At 40.5% G+C, this 17,256-nt stretch overlaps 2 protein-coding genes across 3 annotated transcripts in view; one reads left to right on the plus strand and one right to left on the minus strand.

Annotated features, from left to right (window-relative positions):
* Positions 1-17,252, plus strand: part of ABHD12B (abhydrolase domain containing 12B) — a 22,368-nt gene extending 5,116 nt beyond the window's left edge. The window contains 10 exon segments of the mRNA XM_081049047.1: positions 1,630-1,749; positions 3,700-3,730; positions 6,086-6,131; positions 6,236-6,365; positions 6,837-6,874; positions 9,546-9,625; positions 14,946-15,028; positions 16,142-16,220; positions 16,813-16,931; positions 17,051-17,252. Coding sequence (XP_080905173.1) covers positions 1,630-1,749; positions 3,700-3,730; positions 6,086-6,131; positions 6,236-6,365; positions 6,837-6,874; positions 9,546-9,625; positions 14,946-15,028; positions 16,142-16,220; positions 16,813-16,931; positions 17,051-17,078 — 754 coding nt within the window. The 3' untranslated portion in view covers positions 17,079-17,252.
* PYGL (glycogen phosphorylase L) overlaps positions 3,118-17,256 on the minus strand; it is a 49,048-nt gene continuing 34,909 nt past the window's right edge. The window contains exon 21 of one of the 2 annotated variants that reach the window (XM_081049044.1): positions 3,118-3,585. In XM_081049044.1, the coding sequence (XP_080905170.1) occupies positions 3,573-3,585 (13 nt within the window). In that variant the 3' untranslated portion in view covers positions 3,118-3,572. Of the gene's footprint in view, positions 3,586-9,977; positions 11,622-17,256 lie in introns of those variants that run through there. The other variant, XM_081049046.1, reaches the window with a different exon arrangement.

Consider the following 17,256-nt stretch of genomic DNA (forward strand, 5'->3'; position numbering starts at 1 on the left):
GCAAGCTGCTCCATACACCTTCCCTTTGTATTGATATTTGACCTGCTTGAATTTGCTTTTTAGAAACTTTACTTTGGAATATGATGACTTTTAGGGGTTTCCTTGTGCTTTTGGTCTTTCACCAGGTCTGAAGGATCTGGCCCCAGGCCCCCCTCCTGCTTTATTCCACACCACCCTTCCCACTCTACTCCAAACCCACTGGCCTCCTTGCATACCAAGCCACCTCACAAGATCCACTGTCTGCAACATTTCTGTCACTCTGCTTCCTGTTACCCCCTTCTGCCTGCCTTACTCTCAGCCTACTCATCTTTTGGGTCTCAGATTGGTAATTTTGGGGGAAGCCTTTCCTCGTCCCCATTTTAGGCATGTGTTAGTGGCAACCTGTGCTTGTCTTTTATGGCATTTATTCCCACTGTAATTAAATAAATGTTTGTGCGATTACTTGGTTCATGTTTTTCCTCCTTACAAGCTTGTAAGTTTGTAGGTGACTCTGTTGGTGGGTTTTCATTGCTTAGCACGATGCTTGGCACAGAGAAGGCACTCGGTATCTATCTGTCAAGTAAGTCATGAGCATTCTATTGCTATGCTAATCTCAATATTTGCTTCTGTTTTGTTCTACTACTTGTTCTTGGCTGCCAATTTTCCAGTGCCGCTTTACATTTCATCTCCCTGAGTTTAAACGTGTGATCATAGAATGTTCAGGAACCAACACGGGCTCACATAACTTCCTCCTAATCTGCAGGGAGGGTATAGTTCAGCTAAGAACGGTGGAATCGGAAATCTTTGTATTCTTTGCTCCTGCCCCATTGGTCCTTGGTTTGGTGAGTCAGCCGTCTAGCTGGCACGCTGCCTGTCTTCTCAGTACAGAGGCCCTAGGGTTTGATGTCAGACTTGCTGCCCCTAAAGACTAAGAGGACTGAAGACTTGTTATCATGTAGCCAGTTCTCCAAGTCACCTTATGCCACGTCATAGGGCCGTGTTTATATTTTCAGGGTTCATTCATTGGATTAACAAGGTGGAGGAAGTGGAGCTCAGTTGGGTTTCTAAAATCACAAGGTCGCTGGGTTTCTTGAGTAGAAGAGCTTAGTTTCAGGCTAAAGTTCTTTTCTCCTAAACTGGTTTCCCTTTAAATTCTTTCCAATTTATCTCTTCAGCCAAACCAATAGCAGGTGATAAATATCTATTACGTATCTTTTACTTGTTTCAACTCATTGGACTGCATTTACCTAAGAATTGTAGTCTTGGAAGATTATTAGGTGTAAGAGACAGGAGAACTAAAACAGTACATGGTTAAAAGGGGTTGTCTCTGCATGGGACAGGTCAGGCAGAGCAATAGTGGTTTTCACTATAGATGTTTTGTGGTATTGTATTTTAATTTTTACCATGTGCATATATTACACAGATAATATATATGTATATAAATTTATATAAAATATAGTTATCTAAATAAACATACCTGTCATCTATCTATCTATCTATCTATCTATCTATCTATCTATCTATCTATCTATCTATCTATCTATCTATCATCTATCTATCTGATTGAGGTAAGGAGTGTTTCAAACTTTAGCAAGGACAGAGAATTCTTCTCTCTGTACATGTTTGTTAAAAACTTCCCTTGCTCTTCAGGCACACAGTCCCCAGCTTCCGGGGGCAAGATGCTAAGGGGCAGGACCGTTGCTGGTATGAAGCAGCCCTTCACGATGGGAACCCAATTATTGTTTATCTTCATGGCAGTGCAGAACACAGGTCAGTGCCTTGCCCTGGACTTTTTTTTTTTTTTTATTTAAAGAGAGACAGAGCATTTCATCTGTCAGAGAGTGAAAGGCAGGGCTCAGTTTTCAACTCTGTAAGCATGCCTCTACATATGTTTTTCCTTTGTTTAAATTTGAGGGTGTTCTGGCAGTGCTTCTCTTTAAAAAAAATCTATATATTCTATGTGTAAAATAATGTGGATCCTTAACTGAGAGGGATACTAACTTCCAAAGTGTGGATACTGATTCCAAAGAAGGCAATGGTTCCTAAATCTCCTAAGACTATCTGAAATGATAGATTGAACCCACGGATGACTGGAAAGGGAACAGGCATGAGATATGGGAAAAGGAAGAGCAGTTTCCACATCAATGATCTTTTCACCAAACTATGTGAAGATTCCTTTATGCAGCACGAATCCTCTTAATCAAGTATGAACTCCCTACGAGAGTTCCCCTAGAAATCTGACCATGGGTACTGGGAACCATGACTAATTCCAGCCTAGAATATTGATGCTTCATCTTCCTCTCTGTGGTCCCAACCTGACTTTGTAACAAAGAACACCTCCCAGACGTCTGCCTGTCCTTTCATGTGCTGCCAGAGCCTTCGGTGGGCCTGTCTAATTACGGTGGGCGATGATTATCAGCTCTCACTGCCCCTCTTCAGCTTGGGGGAGGGGTGCCGTGCCTCAGAGACCCACAGACCTTGGAACTCTGTCTCTGGAGAGACACTTTAAACTAAATGGCAAATTCTGGAATCTGCCCCTTGGCCCCCTTGCCTATGTCTCTTTTTCTCACTGTCTTTGTCTGTCAGACGATGGCTTCTTCAAGACTTGCCTTTGCTCAAGGGGCTTTCTTGAGGTATCCATTTTAGAGTCACATTTACAGAGGTTTCCTATGGATTTAACATTGTTCCACATTGTTCTGATAGTGCGAACTTGGGCATAGTGCTACAGTATACTTATTTAAAGGACCTTGCGGTCCCACATTCATGTCTGCCCCTCTGTGAATCTGCTGTTTCCCCAGTGATCGCATCGTTACTTGCTTGGGGCCAGCCCCAGCTTCCTCCTGTCCCCTGGCCAGAAGTCTCAACATGTTAGCAGCTCAACATGCTGAGCTGAAAAGTAGGCCAAATGGGAGGTTATGAGGAACCTTGTTAAAACAGTAGTTCTAGACTTGGGGTCCATGAAATCCCTCAAGAGGCCATGAACCCCATCACCAAAATGGTACATAAAATTTGAAGTGTAAATACATTTTTTTTCCCTCTGGGAAATGGGTCCATCGCTTTAACCACACGTTCAAAGGGGCTACATGACCCACTAAAGTTTAAGAAACTTGGCTCTAAGACAAAATTCAAATGGTTTTTGAATCCGCTGTCTTTTGAATCATCTTTAGCTCTGTTTATTAATGTAGTTAATAGAGTGTAGACAACACGGATATTCTGGGGGGAAAAAAGGTTTCTTGTAAATGCTGGACTGTGAGTCTCTCCTGTACTTCATCTTACGCTTCATGGCAAAGTGGACAGGGTCCAGGCAGTTCTCAGTTTAGTGAACATGACTATTTTATCCTTGGTTCTGAAAAGCCACTTCCGGAACTTATTTTCCTTTAGCTTCCAAAAGTATTCTTAGAAATAAGTTTTGCTGTGTAGAAGGGTAAGGAGATGGATTGAAATGCTTGTTCGTCAAATGCTTATGTTGAGAAGCAGCAGCGATCTGGGGCCCAGCGCTCAGGAACGAGGCAGCAGTGAGGAGCCACCAGTCATTCACCTTGATACCTCCAAGTGGGCTGCGACACCAAGAAAGTCCCCTTTCTCCTACTTATTTATTTCTCTAACCTGAGAAAGAAAGGTGTGAGATCAGATGCCAGCAGCATGATAGCGATTTTTATTGAATTTGTCATCCCAATTCCTAATTTTTGCTTTCTCTTTTTTTTTTAACCTTCCCTACAGGGCAGCTTCTCACAGGCTTAAGTTAGTTAAGGTATGTCTCAAGGGGCCTCAGGGCACCAATTTTGTCTGCATTTACTCTCTTCTGGGCTACAGCCATAAGATCTTCCTCAGCCCCCAGCATGCTTACCTGCAGAGAGCTCCCCGGAGTGGGATGGGTGTCTGGGGCCCCAAGTCCCACAAATGGACTTCTCTTCTTGCATTGACCATGGGGGGGGATCAAAGTAGATGTGAATATCTGAGTCCCAAAACACTTTCACGAATGTATTACCTTCATCAGCAGATGGAGTTGAAGACACGCGTATTGCTTTCTCTGAGGGATGTGGGATGGATTGAGAGAATATACTAAGTATGAAAAGTCACTTCTACAAGAGACAACCTTTTTTGGTGGCACAGGATAGACATAGAATGTCTGCTTTTAAGTCATTCAGGCCCTGGCTCCGGCTCCATAAAAGATTCTGCAGAGGGGGATGGTGGCCACGTTTTTTCTCTCCTGCCTTGCCTGCTATGACTCGTTTGCTGGGGCAGCCCCTGCATTTCCAAGTGTGAGTGAGATGGCAGGCTTTCCACTGAGCCATCTCTGACTCAGAGCTGGGCAGGCGAGCTACCTGTTTATCCCCTCCCACACTCTCGTTAGTAATCTCTGCCGCAGGTGGCCAGGCCGCTTGCCCAGTTATTGTCCACAGAGTATGATCTCTCCTCCCACGTGGCAGCTCCCACCTCGGCGCTTTCCTGCTTTAACAGTGTAAGTGGGGCCCAGAATCCTGCAAGGCCTTCTTCACCCTCCCTCCACTGTTGAGACAGGAAGCTCCTCTTTCATCACTGCCTTTTCAGAGCTGACTCTGGTGGAGCAGTGCTGGGCTGGATGCAGTTTTGCTCAGGAGGAGGATGCCTATTAATTGTTAGCTTTGCTTTCCATCCTGCATCCTACTCTTTGCACTTCCCATGTGGGATGGTGGTGAAGCTGGTATCTGTGAGAACATGTACTTTTTTTCTCCTCCCACGCTTGGCAAAGCTGAATTGAATGTCTCTCATGTGCACAGAAAGGAGAAGAGTTGGTGTAGGTGTGAAAAGTAGCCAGATTATCTTTCTGGTACTTGGGATGAGTGGGGAAGATAAGATTCCTTCCCCTGGGCAGATTCTGGATACGACTTATCATGGTCATCGGTCATTGTTTAGCAGCCTGACCAAACTTCCTGAGCCCTTCATTTTCTCCTTTGGATAGGTGATTTCTTTTAAATAGTATTGCTACAGAAAACCTGAAGCACTTCGTTGATTCTTCTTTGGGAATTTTTTCCTAAAGTCTTAGGAGTACGACTGTTGCTACTGTTGTTTTTGCATTGTGTTGCCAAGTGGCCCTTCAATTTACAGCACCACAGACAACACACGAAATGCCCATCTCCCTGGAGGCTTGACTTCCCTGTTTCTGGGTTAACTTTTTCTTGGAAGGGAATGTAGTTTAAACGGATATTAAAAAGTTTCATCTAGTTCCTCATTATTAGTTCAATTTGTTTTTAAAAGTTCCTAATGAGATTTCAGCCACCCACATCTACACTGAGGGAGAGGAAGCACAGCGTTTGGACATATACGGACCCTGGTGTGAATCTTGGCTCTGCCTCTAACCATTTGGGTGACTAGGAACAAGTTACTGAAGCTCTCCAAGGCTCAGTTTCTTTATTTATAAAATGGGGATAATACCTACCTTATAACTATTGTGAGGATTTAAGTTTTAAAAGTATCTGCGTGGTTAATTTTGTCCTTTTCTCTTTCTTCTCTTTGCCTATCTTTGTAACTCAATTCATTTAAAATTATGGTTTTCATATTCTTTCCTCATTTATCTACATGGGGCTTTGGCAGTGGTGTCATATATTCCTGCGATCTCTTTATTTTTGATTCGTATTACCTCTGTATCTGTTTATATTTAATTAAGTATCTTCCCATTATTTGATTGCCTTTACTACAATTCTGTTGAGTTCTTATTCTCAAGGAAATTCTTAAAAAAGGTATTTCCTATGTACTGAGATATTTTAATACGTCATCTTATGTAATCTTCCAACAATCCTGAAGGTAGCTACTACAGTTTTTCAGTTTTCAGAATAATATTTACATATTTAAATGTTAAGTGGCTTGCCCAAGGTCACACAGCTGGGAAATGGCAGAGCCAGAGGGTGACCCAGGCTGTCGGACCCTGCTCTGCCATGCTGCTTTCCTTCCTTCCCATTGAGTCTGAGCTTCTCAAGATTGAAGTCAAACATCAGATTTCAAAAACAGACCTTCTCCCTACCTGTTAAACCATCACAACTAGGGTTATGGAAGTGTGGAGGATGTTATACCACCTTTTCTGTTTACATCTTCTAATGAAAGTGATAGCAACTCCTTTGTCATTTAGATGCTGAGTGATGGTGGCTTTCATGTCTTGTCTGTTGACTACAGAGGTATGTGTTAAGAACAGTGTACAAAGATTTTACAAGAAATGGGAGGCTTTTGAGAACCTCACTTCGCGGGTGGTGATACTGTGTTTGCCTTTCCTTGCTGCCAGGGTTCGGGGACTCTACGGGTCAGCCCACAGAGGCGGGACTGACCGCAGATGCTGTATGTGTCTATGAGTGGACCAAGGCGAGAAGCGGTAACACGCCCGTGTGTCTCTGGGGCCACTCTCTGGGAACAGGGTAAGTGGGGCCTGAAGATGGGTCCTTATGTGGGTCCTTGGGGAGTTCGGCCACAGTGAGCAGGGGAAGGAGCACTGATCTACGAGACAGGGTCTTTCTCACTTCCTACATGCGCTGGAGACCTTGCTGTCTCAGTGGGTTTGTTTGTAAAACAAGGGAGGGTTCATGTAGATCTATGGTTATCTGTGACACTGAAGCCCATTCCAGAACTCTTCTTAAGAGTTGTAAAGAAAAGGATTCTTAACGTAGATTCAGTGGAATCCCTTGAAATCCTGTGCAAAATTTTGTGTTTATGTGCATTTTCTAACCAGAAGGTTGAAATCCTGTGCAAAATTTTGTGTTTATGTGCATTTTCTAACCAGAAGGTTCAGAGTTTCTATCAGATGCTCATACTAAATGTTGAATTTTGTACTATTTACTTGACTGTTAAGTCACTGCTTCACATATGTACTAATTTTCATTGCTTTACAGAGTTGTAACAAATGCTGCCAAAGTACTAGAAGAAAAAGGTACTATAAAATTCTTACATGGGATAATTTCTTGGCTTGAGATGGGAAACTAAAAACAGTCAAGAGACTATTGTGCACACTTTGAACACAGAGATACCTAAAGCATGCCAACTTTAGACAGTTTCTGATAGTGTAACGAACTTTTTTTCTCTGTATTTAATGTTAAACAATAGCTGTTTTTCAAGATTATGACATTATAAATAAATACTAAGGAAAGAGTTAAAATTACCTTTGAAAGAGCCCTCACTATGAAGTAATAATGTTATTATGGAATAATTTGGATTACAGGAGAGGAAAATAATGCATTATGAAATAATAGGCAGGGCTTGCTTTCTACAGCCCTTCTTACATAATATTTGTCAGCATTTCTCAAAGTATGCTGAGAACTGCCTGTATCACAATCTCCTGGGAGTGCTTTATTAAAACACTGGTTTCCCGGATCCTAGCTATTTTCATGAATTACTCTGTAAATAGAATAAGGTGATTTTGATGTGCATTAAAAGTTTGTAATCTCTCGCATTATGTTCTCAACTTTACTGGGCAATACAGGTCAGGCTGAGCTACATAAACATTTTAAAGGAAGTCACCTGCTATACACAATCTTAATTACTTATGCAAATTAACATTATTTCAATGCTCCTATAAATTCTCACTTCTTTCTCAGCATTGACAATGCTGTATTATCTGAACTAAATACTCACATAAATGAATGCCTTACTTCCTAGATAAATGCAATGACCATGGAACAGTTTAATTCCATTTCATTCTGCTTGTCTGCTTGTAGGAATTCTCACTTTTGGTCTGAAAATTTCTTTATTTCATCTTCATTTTGAAGAATATTTTTCACTGGGCATAGAATTCTAGGTTGGCAGTAACTTTATTTCAGTACTTAGAAGATGTCATCCATTTCATTCTGGCTTTCACTGTTTTATTAGGAAGTCAGCTGCCAGTCTTACTGTTGTTCCTTTGAAGATAATGCTTGCCTTTTCCTTTCGCTGTTCTTGAGATTTTTTTTGTCTTTGTTTTTCAGCAGTTTTTCTGTGATTTTCCTAGGTGTGAATTTCTTAGTACATATTTTGCTTGGGGTTCATAGCACATCTGAACTCTGTGTCCTGATGTTCATCTAGTTTGGAAAATTCATTGTATCCTCAGATATTGTGCCTGCACCATTCTTGTCTTCTCTCCCTCTGGGACTGTAATTATATGTATATATATTTAGCTCTGTTCCCATGTCCCATACGTCTCCAATGTTCTTTTCTGGGTTTTCCACACTTTTTTCTCTTTGTGCTCTAGTTTATTTTCTTTTGATCTATTACACACGTTCACTAATTCTTTGCAGCTTATTCCAGTCTGGTATTTAACTAGTTTGATTTTTAAATTTCAATTAACTTGTATTTTTCAGTTCTAGAATTTCTATTTGATTACTTTTTACAGAATTTATAGTTTTCGGCTAAAATTTTTCTTGCCATTGATTTAAATTATGTGTCTATGTATGTAATACATGTATGTAAATATGTGTAAATAATTTTAGATGTGAGAATTTTACTTTAATATACTTTAATATCAGTACAGTAAAGCTTTAATAATTATTAAAATTTTAATAATTTTACTATTTGTTGTTTACTATAAGTTATTTTAAAGTTCATGTGTAACTCCGATATCTAAATCTTTTGTTGATCTGTTTGTATTATTGGCTTTTTAAAATTTGGACAGGGGTACTATTTTTGTCTTTTTTATGTCTAGTTATTTTTAATTAAGTGCTAAACATTATTTATGACAATTGTAGACATAATTTGAAGCTAGGGGTGATGTTATCTTCGTCTAGAATTTATTTTTCTCCTGAAAGGCAGTTATAGTAGAGGGAGATCACCTTAATCCTATCAGAGACAGAGCTGATTGTAAGCTGGCTTTCAGTTTTTATGAGGATTGGTCTATTTCTAGCTCACTATTACTCGCAACGTGTCATCCTTTGAAGTCACAACAAAAAACCTGAGACATTTACTAAGGACCTCCTCCTTCTCAGATCTAATTTTGTCCATTGGTCCTGTGAGAATGCTGAAAGTTCTGTCTAGTTCTAAGCCTCAGCCACCATTGTAGTTTTCAAAGTTTCAACTGCTTTGACGAGAACGGCAGCTCAAACTCCTGGCATTTTTCTTTTGGCATTGGCTCTCCAAAATCTCACTGATTTAGTAGTCCTCAGGTGCTTTCAAACATAGACACGTACATACACATATCCCCACCTAACACACATTTTCTAATATTTCTCAGAGAAAATGTTGGCCAAAACAACCTACTCAGCCTCTGGCACATTCTTAACAGAATGTACAACATTCTTCCTTCCTACCATACTTTGCTTTCTTAAATTATCCAAGCCATGAAAATCTGGTTGTGTTTTAGAAGGTAGTGGTTTGCAACTACCATATGCATAGAAATCTTGTGTGGATGTGTGGGAGCTTGTTAAGAATGCATTCTTACCTCCCTCATCCCCCTGAGATTCTGACTTCTGACTCAGTACGTCTCATGTGGGGGTCCAGGAGGAATCTGCATTATTGATGAGCTTCACAAGTGCTTTTGATGCAGGTGGTCCATGTACTAGGCCTTGAGTACCGCTTATTTAGGGAAGGTGAGACTTACATGATAGGGGAGTTATTTCTTTGTTCTTATTTTCAAGGATCCCCAGTTGACGCTATGGTCCTGGAAGCTCCATTTACCAATGTATGGGATGCAAGTGTCAATTATCCCTTGTTGAAGGTGAGCCTTTTATTCATCTTCACAAGATGTCAGTGTTTCCATACACTTATGTTGATTAACTACATTCCTCTTCTTAATCAGTTTTATATGTTTCTAAGTTAATCTAATTTGAGACAGGTTATTAGCTAGTTGCCATTAAAGGGCATAATGGCTTATGGATTTGATAGTCTTTATTTTCTTCTACTAGATTGAGGGACTTATTAAGAGCCAAAGCTTGACCTCTTATCTTTTACAATTTTTAATAGATACTTGATTTAGGTTTATTATTTTTTTTAAAAAAGTTCAAACAAACCTCTCATACATCATTTTTGGCCCTGTGAATATCAGCCATTTCTTTTATGATTTTGTAAGAAAATCTCTAGAGAATTCAAGAAAGCTACCAAATGGTTTCACACGATACCCCAGCAAAGCAGACAATCTTTCTAAGAAGATAATGCCTAAAAAATTAGGTGACAAGATGTAGTTTTTAAAATCTGTTGTGTAGATTAATGTTTATTTTTTAAATTAGTTATCATTTGGCTTTCTTAATTTCAGTTTTAGATTTGGTTCCCCCAGAAGCAGAGCCCATGGCAGAGATTTGGTGTGTGTGATTTATTGAAAAAGTACTCTTCAGGGAAGCCTTGCAAGGTCCTTTGAATGAGGGCTGTAGGATAGGGAAGGGGAAAGAGCAGAACAAGATGTGACTTCAAAATAGAATGTGACTTTATCTAGACTCAGGTAAAGCGTAGCTTTGGCCTGATGTACATGGGACTCTTCTATTTGTGTTAACTGTTCTGAGTTCTTCTGCCTCTACTTTCCTGCTTTCTTCTGACTTGGCAGCTGTGTCTGAAGCAGAAAAGTGGTGTTGACTATCAGGCTTACCTCTCCGAGGCTCCCTTTTTGGATCTAGACCACTCAAGACTTCACTGCCTTGGTAGACACCTTCAAATAAAAGTTTTTAAAATGTCTTTTCTAGCAAAAGATTTCCAGCTTTCTTTGGTAAAAGATTTGGTCTGTAACAATTCCTGTATTATTAGAAGTGGGAAATCTCCCATTATTTTGAAGTTTGGAATTTAATTTAAAAATGTCATAAAACCTTAGTTTAATAGGCACTGCAATGGTCTAGAAGTATAGCGGTCTGGCAGTATCCTGCCATCTTTAAGAACCATGCCTCTGGTGTCAGACTTCCTGGGTTTGATTTCCAGGGCTGTCCTATAACAACTGTGTAAACTTGGGCTAATTGCTTTTAATGTTTTGACTGCCTCATCTGTAAAATGGGGTATTAAGTCTGTTGAAGAGGGTTGTGATAATTAAATGAACTAATATATGAAAAGCATTTCTAATAGTGCCCAGAACAGAGAAAGTACTCAGCAGCCCTTAGCTATTTTTATTATCAGTGTAGTGTCATGACTCTGAACATTACTGTTGAATAAGAAGGTGAACGTTGTGTGAGACATACAGATGTAGTAAAAGGCGTAAGTCCTTAACCTCAAGAAGCTTCCTGTCTAGTTGGGGAGTAGAAAATGAATGGGGGATACAAAGTAATGATAGGGATTTCCATGTGTCACTTTGGAATCAATTTCATTACTCAGAATAGGAAGGCAGCATGATGTAGTGGTAAAGAGCATAGGCTATGGAGCCAGAAATATCTGAGTTCAAACTTGGCCTCTGCTACTAACCAATTATGACCTAAGTAAGTTATTTTTTTTTATTCTCTGAGTTTTCCCTTTTTTATAGAATGGGATTGGTGATGTCCACTGCATAGGGTTGTTACAAAGACTAAATTAAGTAAAATAATCTATGCAAAGTAGCCAGCTGCTAGTAGACACCCAACAAATGCATGTTTCCCCACTCTTTGTATTACAAAATAAACTACAGTAAGTGTTAGGGGTGGAGCCAGCATAATTTCAGGGTAGGGAGAATTCCAGGAAGAGAAGTCTTGTGTGCAGGTGTGGTTGACGAAGACTTACAGATTGATGGGGCCTGAGCTTCTTTCTTGAAGGTGGGGGGAGAGCAGCTAGGTAGCATAGAGAGGAAGGGAGATTGTGAGTCAAGGCACGTGGCTGGAATGGGGCAATTATGTGGTATTAGATAATTAAGAATCATACAGGCTTTCCATACAAGATGTTTCACACTCATTATCCTTTCATATCCTCACAGCGACTCTGTGAGTTTGGCATCACTGCCTCAACTTAGAGCCGAGGGAAATGCAGGCCTGGAGGCTTAGAGGCGTGCTCGATTGCCACATACCCTGTAAGAGGAACTGGGACCCAGTCCTACGTTTTCTAACCCCAGGCAGACAGATTGGAGGTGCACAGCCTTTAGAATGAAAGATGGTGGCCAGATGTGGATGGGCTTGCAGCCAAGCTAGGAGGTTGGTTTTCCTTTAGTAGATAGTATGGTATCCCCAAAGCTCTGTAATAGCAGATTTCATGTAACTGGTATTTTAAGAATATTTCTCTGGTGGTATTGCAGAACAGAGAGGAGGCAGGGAGACCAATTAGGAGCCTGTCGCTGTGGTCTGGGCTGGAGGGGATGGTATGACCTCTGAGTCTCACGGGGCACCAGTCTGGTGAGGAGTGAGGAATACGGGAGTAGATTGACTTGGGCTGGCTTTCTTCTTATTCCTTTGGAATTTGAGATGAATTGCTAAAGGGCTTCTCTTATTGAATTTCCCTCAGAGGAGTCCTGATTCCAGAAGCAGTGGAATCAGAAGACAAAGATAAAAGAAAACAAGAAATTTTGCCCTTAGTACAGGTAAAAGGAGCAGAAAAGGAAGAAAGGGAAGGCGAGACAATGTTGGAATCTCCAGACAGTACCTGAATTCGTTTGCTACGAGACCAGGCAAAAAATGCAGAGCAGACAAAGCCCTGAAATCAAGGAGGTTCCAATGAAACACTGAAGCAGAAGTTTGTCTTTACCGGCCCCGACCTACAGATTCTGTACCCATATTCCTACCTACCGATTTCCCTACAATGACATGAATTACTTTTTAAAATCAGAAAAAAAGGTGTTTTTAAATTTTTTTTGTTTATTATATTTAGAAAGTTACTATTCTCTATATTACTATAGCTCATAGTGGGAGACTACAACAAATAACATTATAGCAACTAACTTAATTTCTCCATACTGATAAAGTAGCAGTGATATTAATAATCTAAAAATGGCTTCTACAGTGAACATAATTCTATTTAAAACTGTGAAGCTGAAGTTTATTGGCCGCAGCCTATTGATTCTGTATCCATTTCCTTCCCCAGGCAATGTCTCATTTACTACATTTAACCCCCACACCTCCTTTCCCCTCTCAGGCACAACAGAGGAACATATGTAATGCTTTGCTGGTCTTTCCTCTTTGCAATCTATTCCAAGGAATAAAATGTGAATGACATCCAGTCACACTAAGAAGAAAATGACTGATAATAGCTTAGAATGTACACCAGGGATATTTACATAATAGGTTCATTCCACGCTTAGCAAATATTTATTGAGTGTTCATTAGGTACCAGAAAATTTCCTAGGTTCTGGAAATACCACAGGGTGTAACAAAGCTGTGGCCCGGCTGGCCCGGTGGCTCAGGCGGTTAGAGCTCCGTGCTCCTAACTCCGAAGGCTGCCGGTTTGATTCCCACATGGGCCAGTGGGCTCTCAACCACAAGGTTGCCAGTTCAATTCCTCCTGTCCTTCAAGGGATGGTGGGCTGCGCCCCCTGCAACTAAGATTGAACACGGCACCTTGAGCTGAGCTGCCTCCCGGATGGCTCAGTTGGTTGGAGCACGTCCTCTCAACCACAAGGTCGCTGGGTCAACTCCCGCAAGGGATGGTGGGCTGTGCCCCCTGCAACTAGCAATGGCAACTGGACCTGGAGCTGAGCTGCACCCTCCACAACTAAGACTGAAAGAACAACTTGAAGCTGAATGCCAACTAGGACTGAAAGGACAACAACTTGACTTGGAAAAAAAAAAAAAAAGAGAAAGCTGTGGCCCGTCCTCCCATGAAGTTTATATACTTGCTGGAGAGACAGAAGACAAGTATACAACAAGACGATTTTCAGTAGTAAGAAGTTCTGTGAAATACAATAATGTGTAGGGAACGACTGGTCTGTGGGAGAGAAAGATGCGACTGGTTAAGGAAAACCTTTCTGAAGAGATATGTGAGCTGAGACTTGCGTAAGGAGCCAGATGGCATGGGAAAGTCAAGGGCAAGGGCCCTGAGGTGGGATCCAGTCTGCTGTGTTCCAGCAGCAGAAGGCAGCAGGGTCTGCAGGTGGACACGGAGAGTCTTAGTGATAGCAGGTGAGGTTGGAGAGAGCAGCAGCAGCCAGACTGTGTCCAGCCTTGAAGGACAAAGTGACACTTGGATTTAATCCAGGTGCCTTTGGAGGACGTGAAGCAAGAGTACAGATGTGATTGGCACGTTAAAACAATCACTGGTTTCCCTATAGCAGGGTGAGGGTAGAAGCAGGGGGCCACTTGGGATTGTTGGTGCAATCCAAGCAAGAGATGAAGGATGGGCAAAGCTGACTGATAGTGGAAATGGAGAGAAATGAATGGAATTGGGATACAGTTTGGAGGTAGGATTGAAGTTTGTGACGAAGGTGCAATATGGTGCAATATTGCTCAGGGTTTCTGTCCTTTCCTCATTTTCAGTTGAAATGGATGTTTTTTTAGGGCATATAAACCAATTTACCTATTTACTTTAATCAAAATATGGTAAATGCTGATTTAACTGCATTCCATTTACTGGAATTTACCATTAAAAAGGAAATTCAGTATGTTTAGAATGGTAATTGGCTTATTTAGAGTCCTGTGGTCGTTAAAACCTAAAATGCCCTTTAAAACATTGTAATATTAAGTTGTATTCAACAGTTTATAATGTTCAAATACTTTAAAACCAATTATCTATGTATTACATACTTTTATCAGAATTTTTGACTAATCAGAATATTCTATTCCCCAACTAAACCAGTTAATTATGTTCACTGTAGAAGCAATTTTTAGATTATGCATATCATTGCTTCTTTAAGAATATGGAAAATAAGTTAGTGGCCCTGTTTGTTTGTTTTTTTAAATAGAAAGTAAAAACAACAAAATGTTAACAGTGATAGTTTATGGATGTTGCGATTATATGTGATTTGTTTCTTCTGTGTTCCTTTCTTCATTTTCCAAATTCCCTATGAAGACCTACTACTTTACTACTTTGAAAATCTTAAAGTTTTTTTTTTTTTTTAAAGTTTATTATATTTAGAACGTTACTACTCTCTATATTACCATAGCTCATTGTGGAGAACTATAACAAATGACATAGCTACAGGCCAGTTTTAATTTTTTTCTTTTAAAAAATAGATTTATCGGAAACTTCCAGGATTTTTACGCACACTTACGGACGCCCTGAAAAAAGACAAACTAGTCTTTCCTAATGATGAAAAGTAAGCTAATGATGAAAAGATGTCCATTATTTTATTATTATATCTGTAGGATTCTGGGGGATAACTGTCATGTGATTTATATGGGAATTCTTAGGTGGGCACTAGAATTTGGGGTAATGTATCCACAAATTTTTAGTATTTGATATTTTCCTCATGATTAACTCGATGACTTCACAGATTCAGTACTTTCTCTGAAGTCATAAAGAGAGTTGCAGATTTAGTGCCTATCAGGACCTTTGAAAGGGCCTGACATTCTTTGGGGGTCCTTGACTGCTAGGCCTCATTCCCCACGTAACCAAAACCCATCTACAATCCAGCCTACTAACCTGACAGCAAGTCCAATGACTAGAATTTGGCAAGTTACCCTCACAGTTGGAGAATTTGAATGCCTGCAAATAGGTAGTTGTCATAGTATTTTTTCTGTTTCAACACACTTGAGGGATCTAACATTCTCAGGAGTTAACAGTGAGTCATGGATAGATGGGTATCAGAGTTTGGGGGGGATAGGGAAGTATTGTTTGAGAATGTCAGTGGAGTGAGGAACAAGCCATTCTTCATGCCATAGCCTTTATGAATTATCAAACTAGGAGGCTGGCAAGGAAGCTAATCAAACCCGTTAACTGTATGTCCATCCTGTACATTTATGGGAACAAGTAAATAAATAGCCACAAAGCATTTTCTTTGGTCTATGGTAGTTTTTGCTATTTTGGGGTGTTGAGTTATTTTGTTTTCTTTTATAGTCTTTTAATGAAAATATTGCCAATATTATGAAATAAGGTGGAATAAGAAAAAAAGATGAGGTTCCTCTAATTCTGTACAAATTTAGCATTTTCGTGTTTTTCTTCATTATTTAAAAAAATCACATAGAAGTAGATTGAATTCATGAAATACCTAATTAAATTGTGTGAGTAAATAGAAGAGGGAGAAACTTGCCTAGAGGAAAAAAATACTATGTGAAATTCATTATAAATGAGGTTATTATTCCTGGGAGGAAAGGAAAGACAATTCTTGTATTTGGAGCAAACCATTTTTTACTAAAGCTTCGTCTTAGAACAAGAGGAGAAATCCCAGTGTATAATTCTTGAACTGAATGCTTTTCTTCCTTTTTCCTAGTGTTAAATTCCTGTCTTCTCCCCTTCTCATCCTTCATTGCGAGGATGACCGTACAGTGCCTTTGGCGTTAGGAAAACAGGTAAACCGAGAGCTCAGTCCTAACTGAGACGTACTGTACTTATTTTACCATCTTCGCTTCCAGTTGAACTTTGATTAGAGCCCAAAGGAAGGTCTCTGACATTGTAAGAGATTCTCCACACCTCTAAACAACCACGCTGCCTGGTCCATCAGCATCAGTACCTTACATTATTCAGCTCAAAGGAGTGTTTGTGACGGGCCCTGGTTCCTCATTTGGGGTCTGTGAATCTACAAGTGTTGAGAAGATCCCAGGCTGCTGCGGAAACCTCCATGTCATCTCTCATGTAGTGGCTCTAAATATGGGGATGTAGTTTCTTTTCCTTTAACCAGAGTGGGTCCATCGCAATTCCTTGTCCCCTTGTAGGGTGGAGGGGGCAGTGGAAGGATGAGGTGCCATCAGTATTCTACATTAGTTGTGCAGCTTTCAGTTTTTTAGTTGCAGAGGTAGCCAGCTGAGAATGTGGAGAGTCCCCATATTTCTGGCTTAATGGGACTAACTCCTAAAATTGGTGGTTTCTGCCCCCCTTTAGGAAAATTAGACTAGAAAACAGCTTTGACTGTCAGCTTTGCATCTCTCTTTCTGTCCCTTACAGCTCTATGAAATCGCACACAATGCATACAGGAACAAAGAGAGGGTCAAGATAGTGACGTTTCCTCCTGGCTTCCAACACAACTTGCTTTGTAGATGCCCCACACTGTTAAAAACCGTGAGGTAAGAGTTGCTTTGCTAACTGTGATCTTCTTCCCTTAAAGGCAATTACGGTTGCTCTGGCTTACTTAGTCCATGAGATGGCGAAAGTATGTGAGCTGATCTAGGTTCTCTTTCTGCAGAGATTTCCTGAGCCAGCAGTGGGCATGAGGTCTGAGAGAAGTGGAAATCTTCAGCGAAGACTTAGTCCAAACACCACAATCATTGTACTGGGCTGTTTGGATGAGTGGAAGTCCCTGGCATTTCTACAAGTTACTTGCCACTACAAAGCATGGATGCTGGGCGGTATGGAATGTTCTCATTTAGCTTACCATAGTCTACTTTGTGG

The sequence above is a fragment of the Rhinolophus hipposideros genome (assembly GCF_964194185.1).
Source record: "Rhinolophus hipposideros genome assembly, chromosome: 5".
NCBI classification, from domain to species: domain Eukaryota; kingdom Metazoa; phylum Chordata; class Mammalia; order Chiroptera; family Rhinolophidae; genus Rhinolophus; species Rhinolophus hipposideros.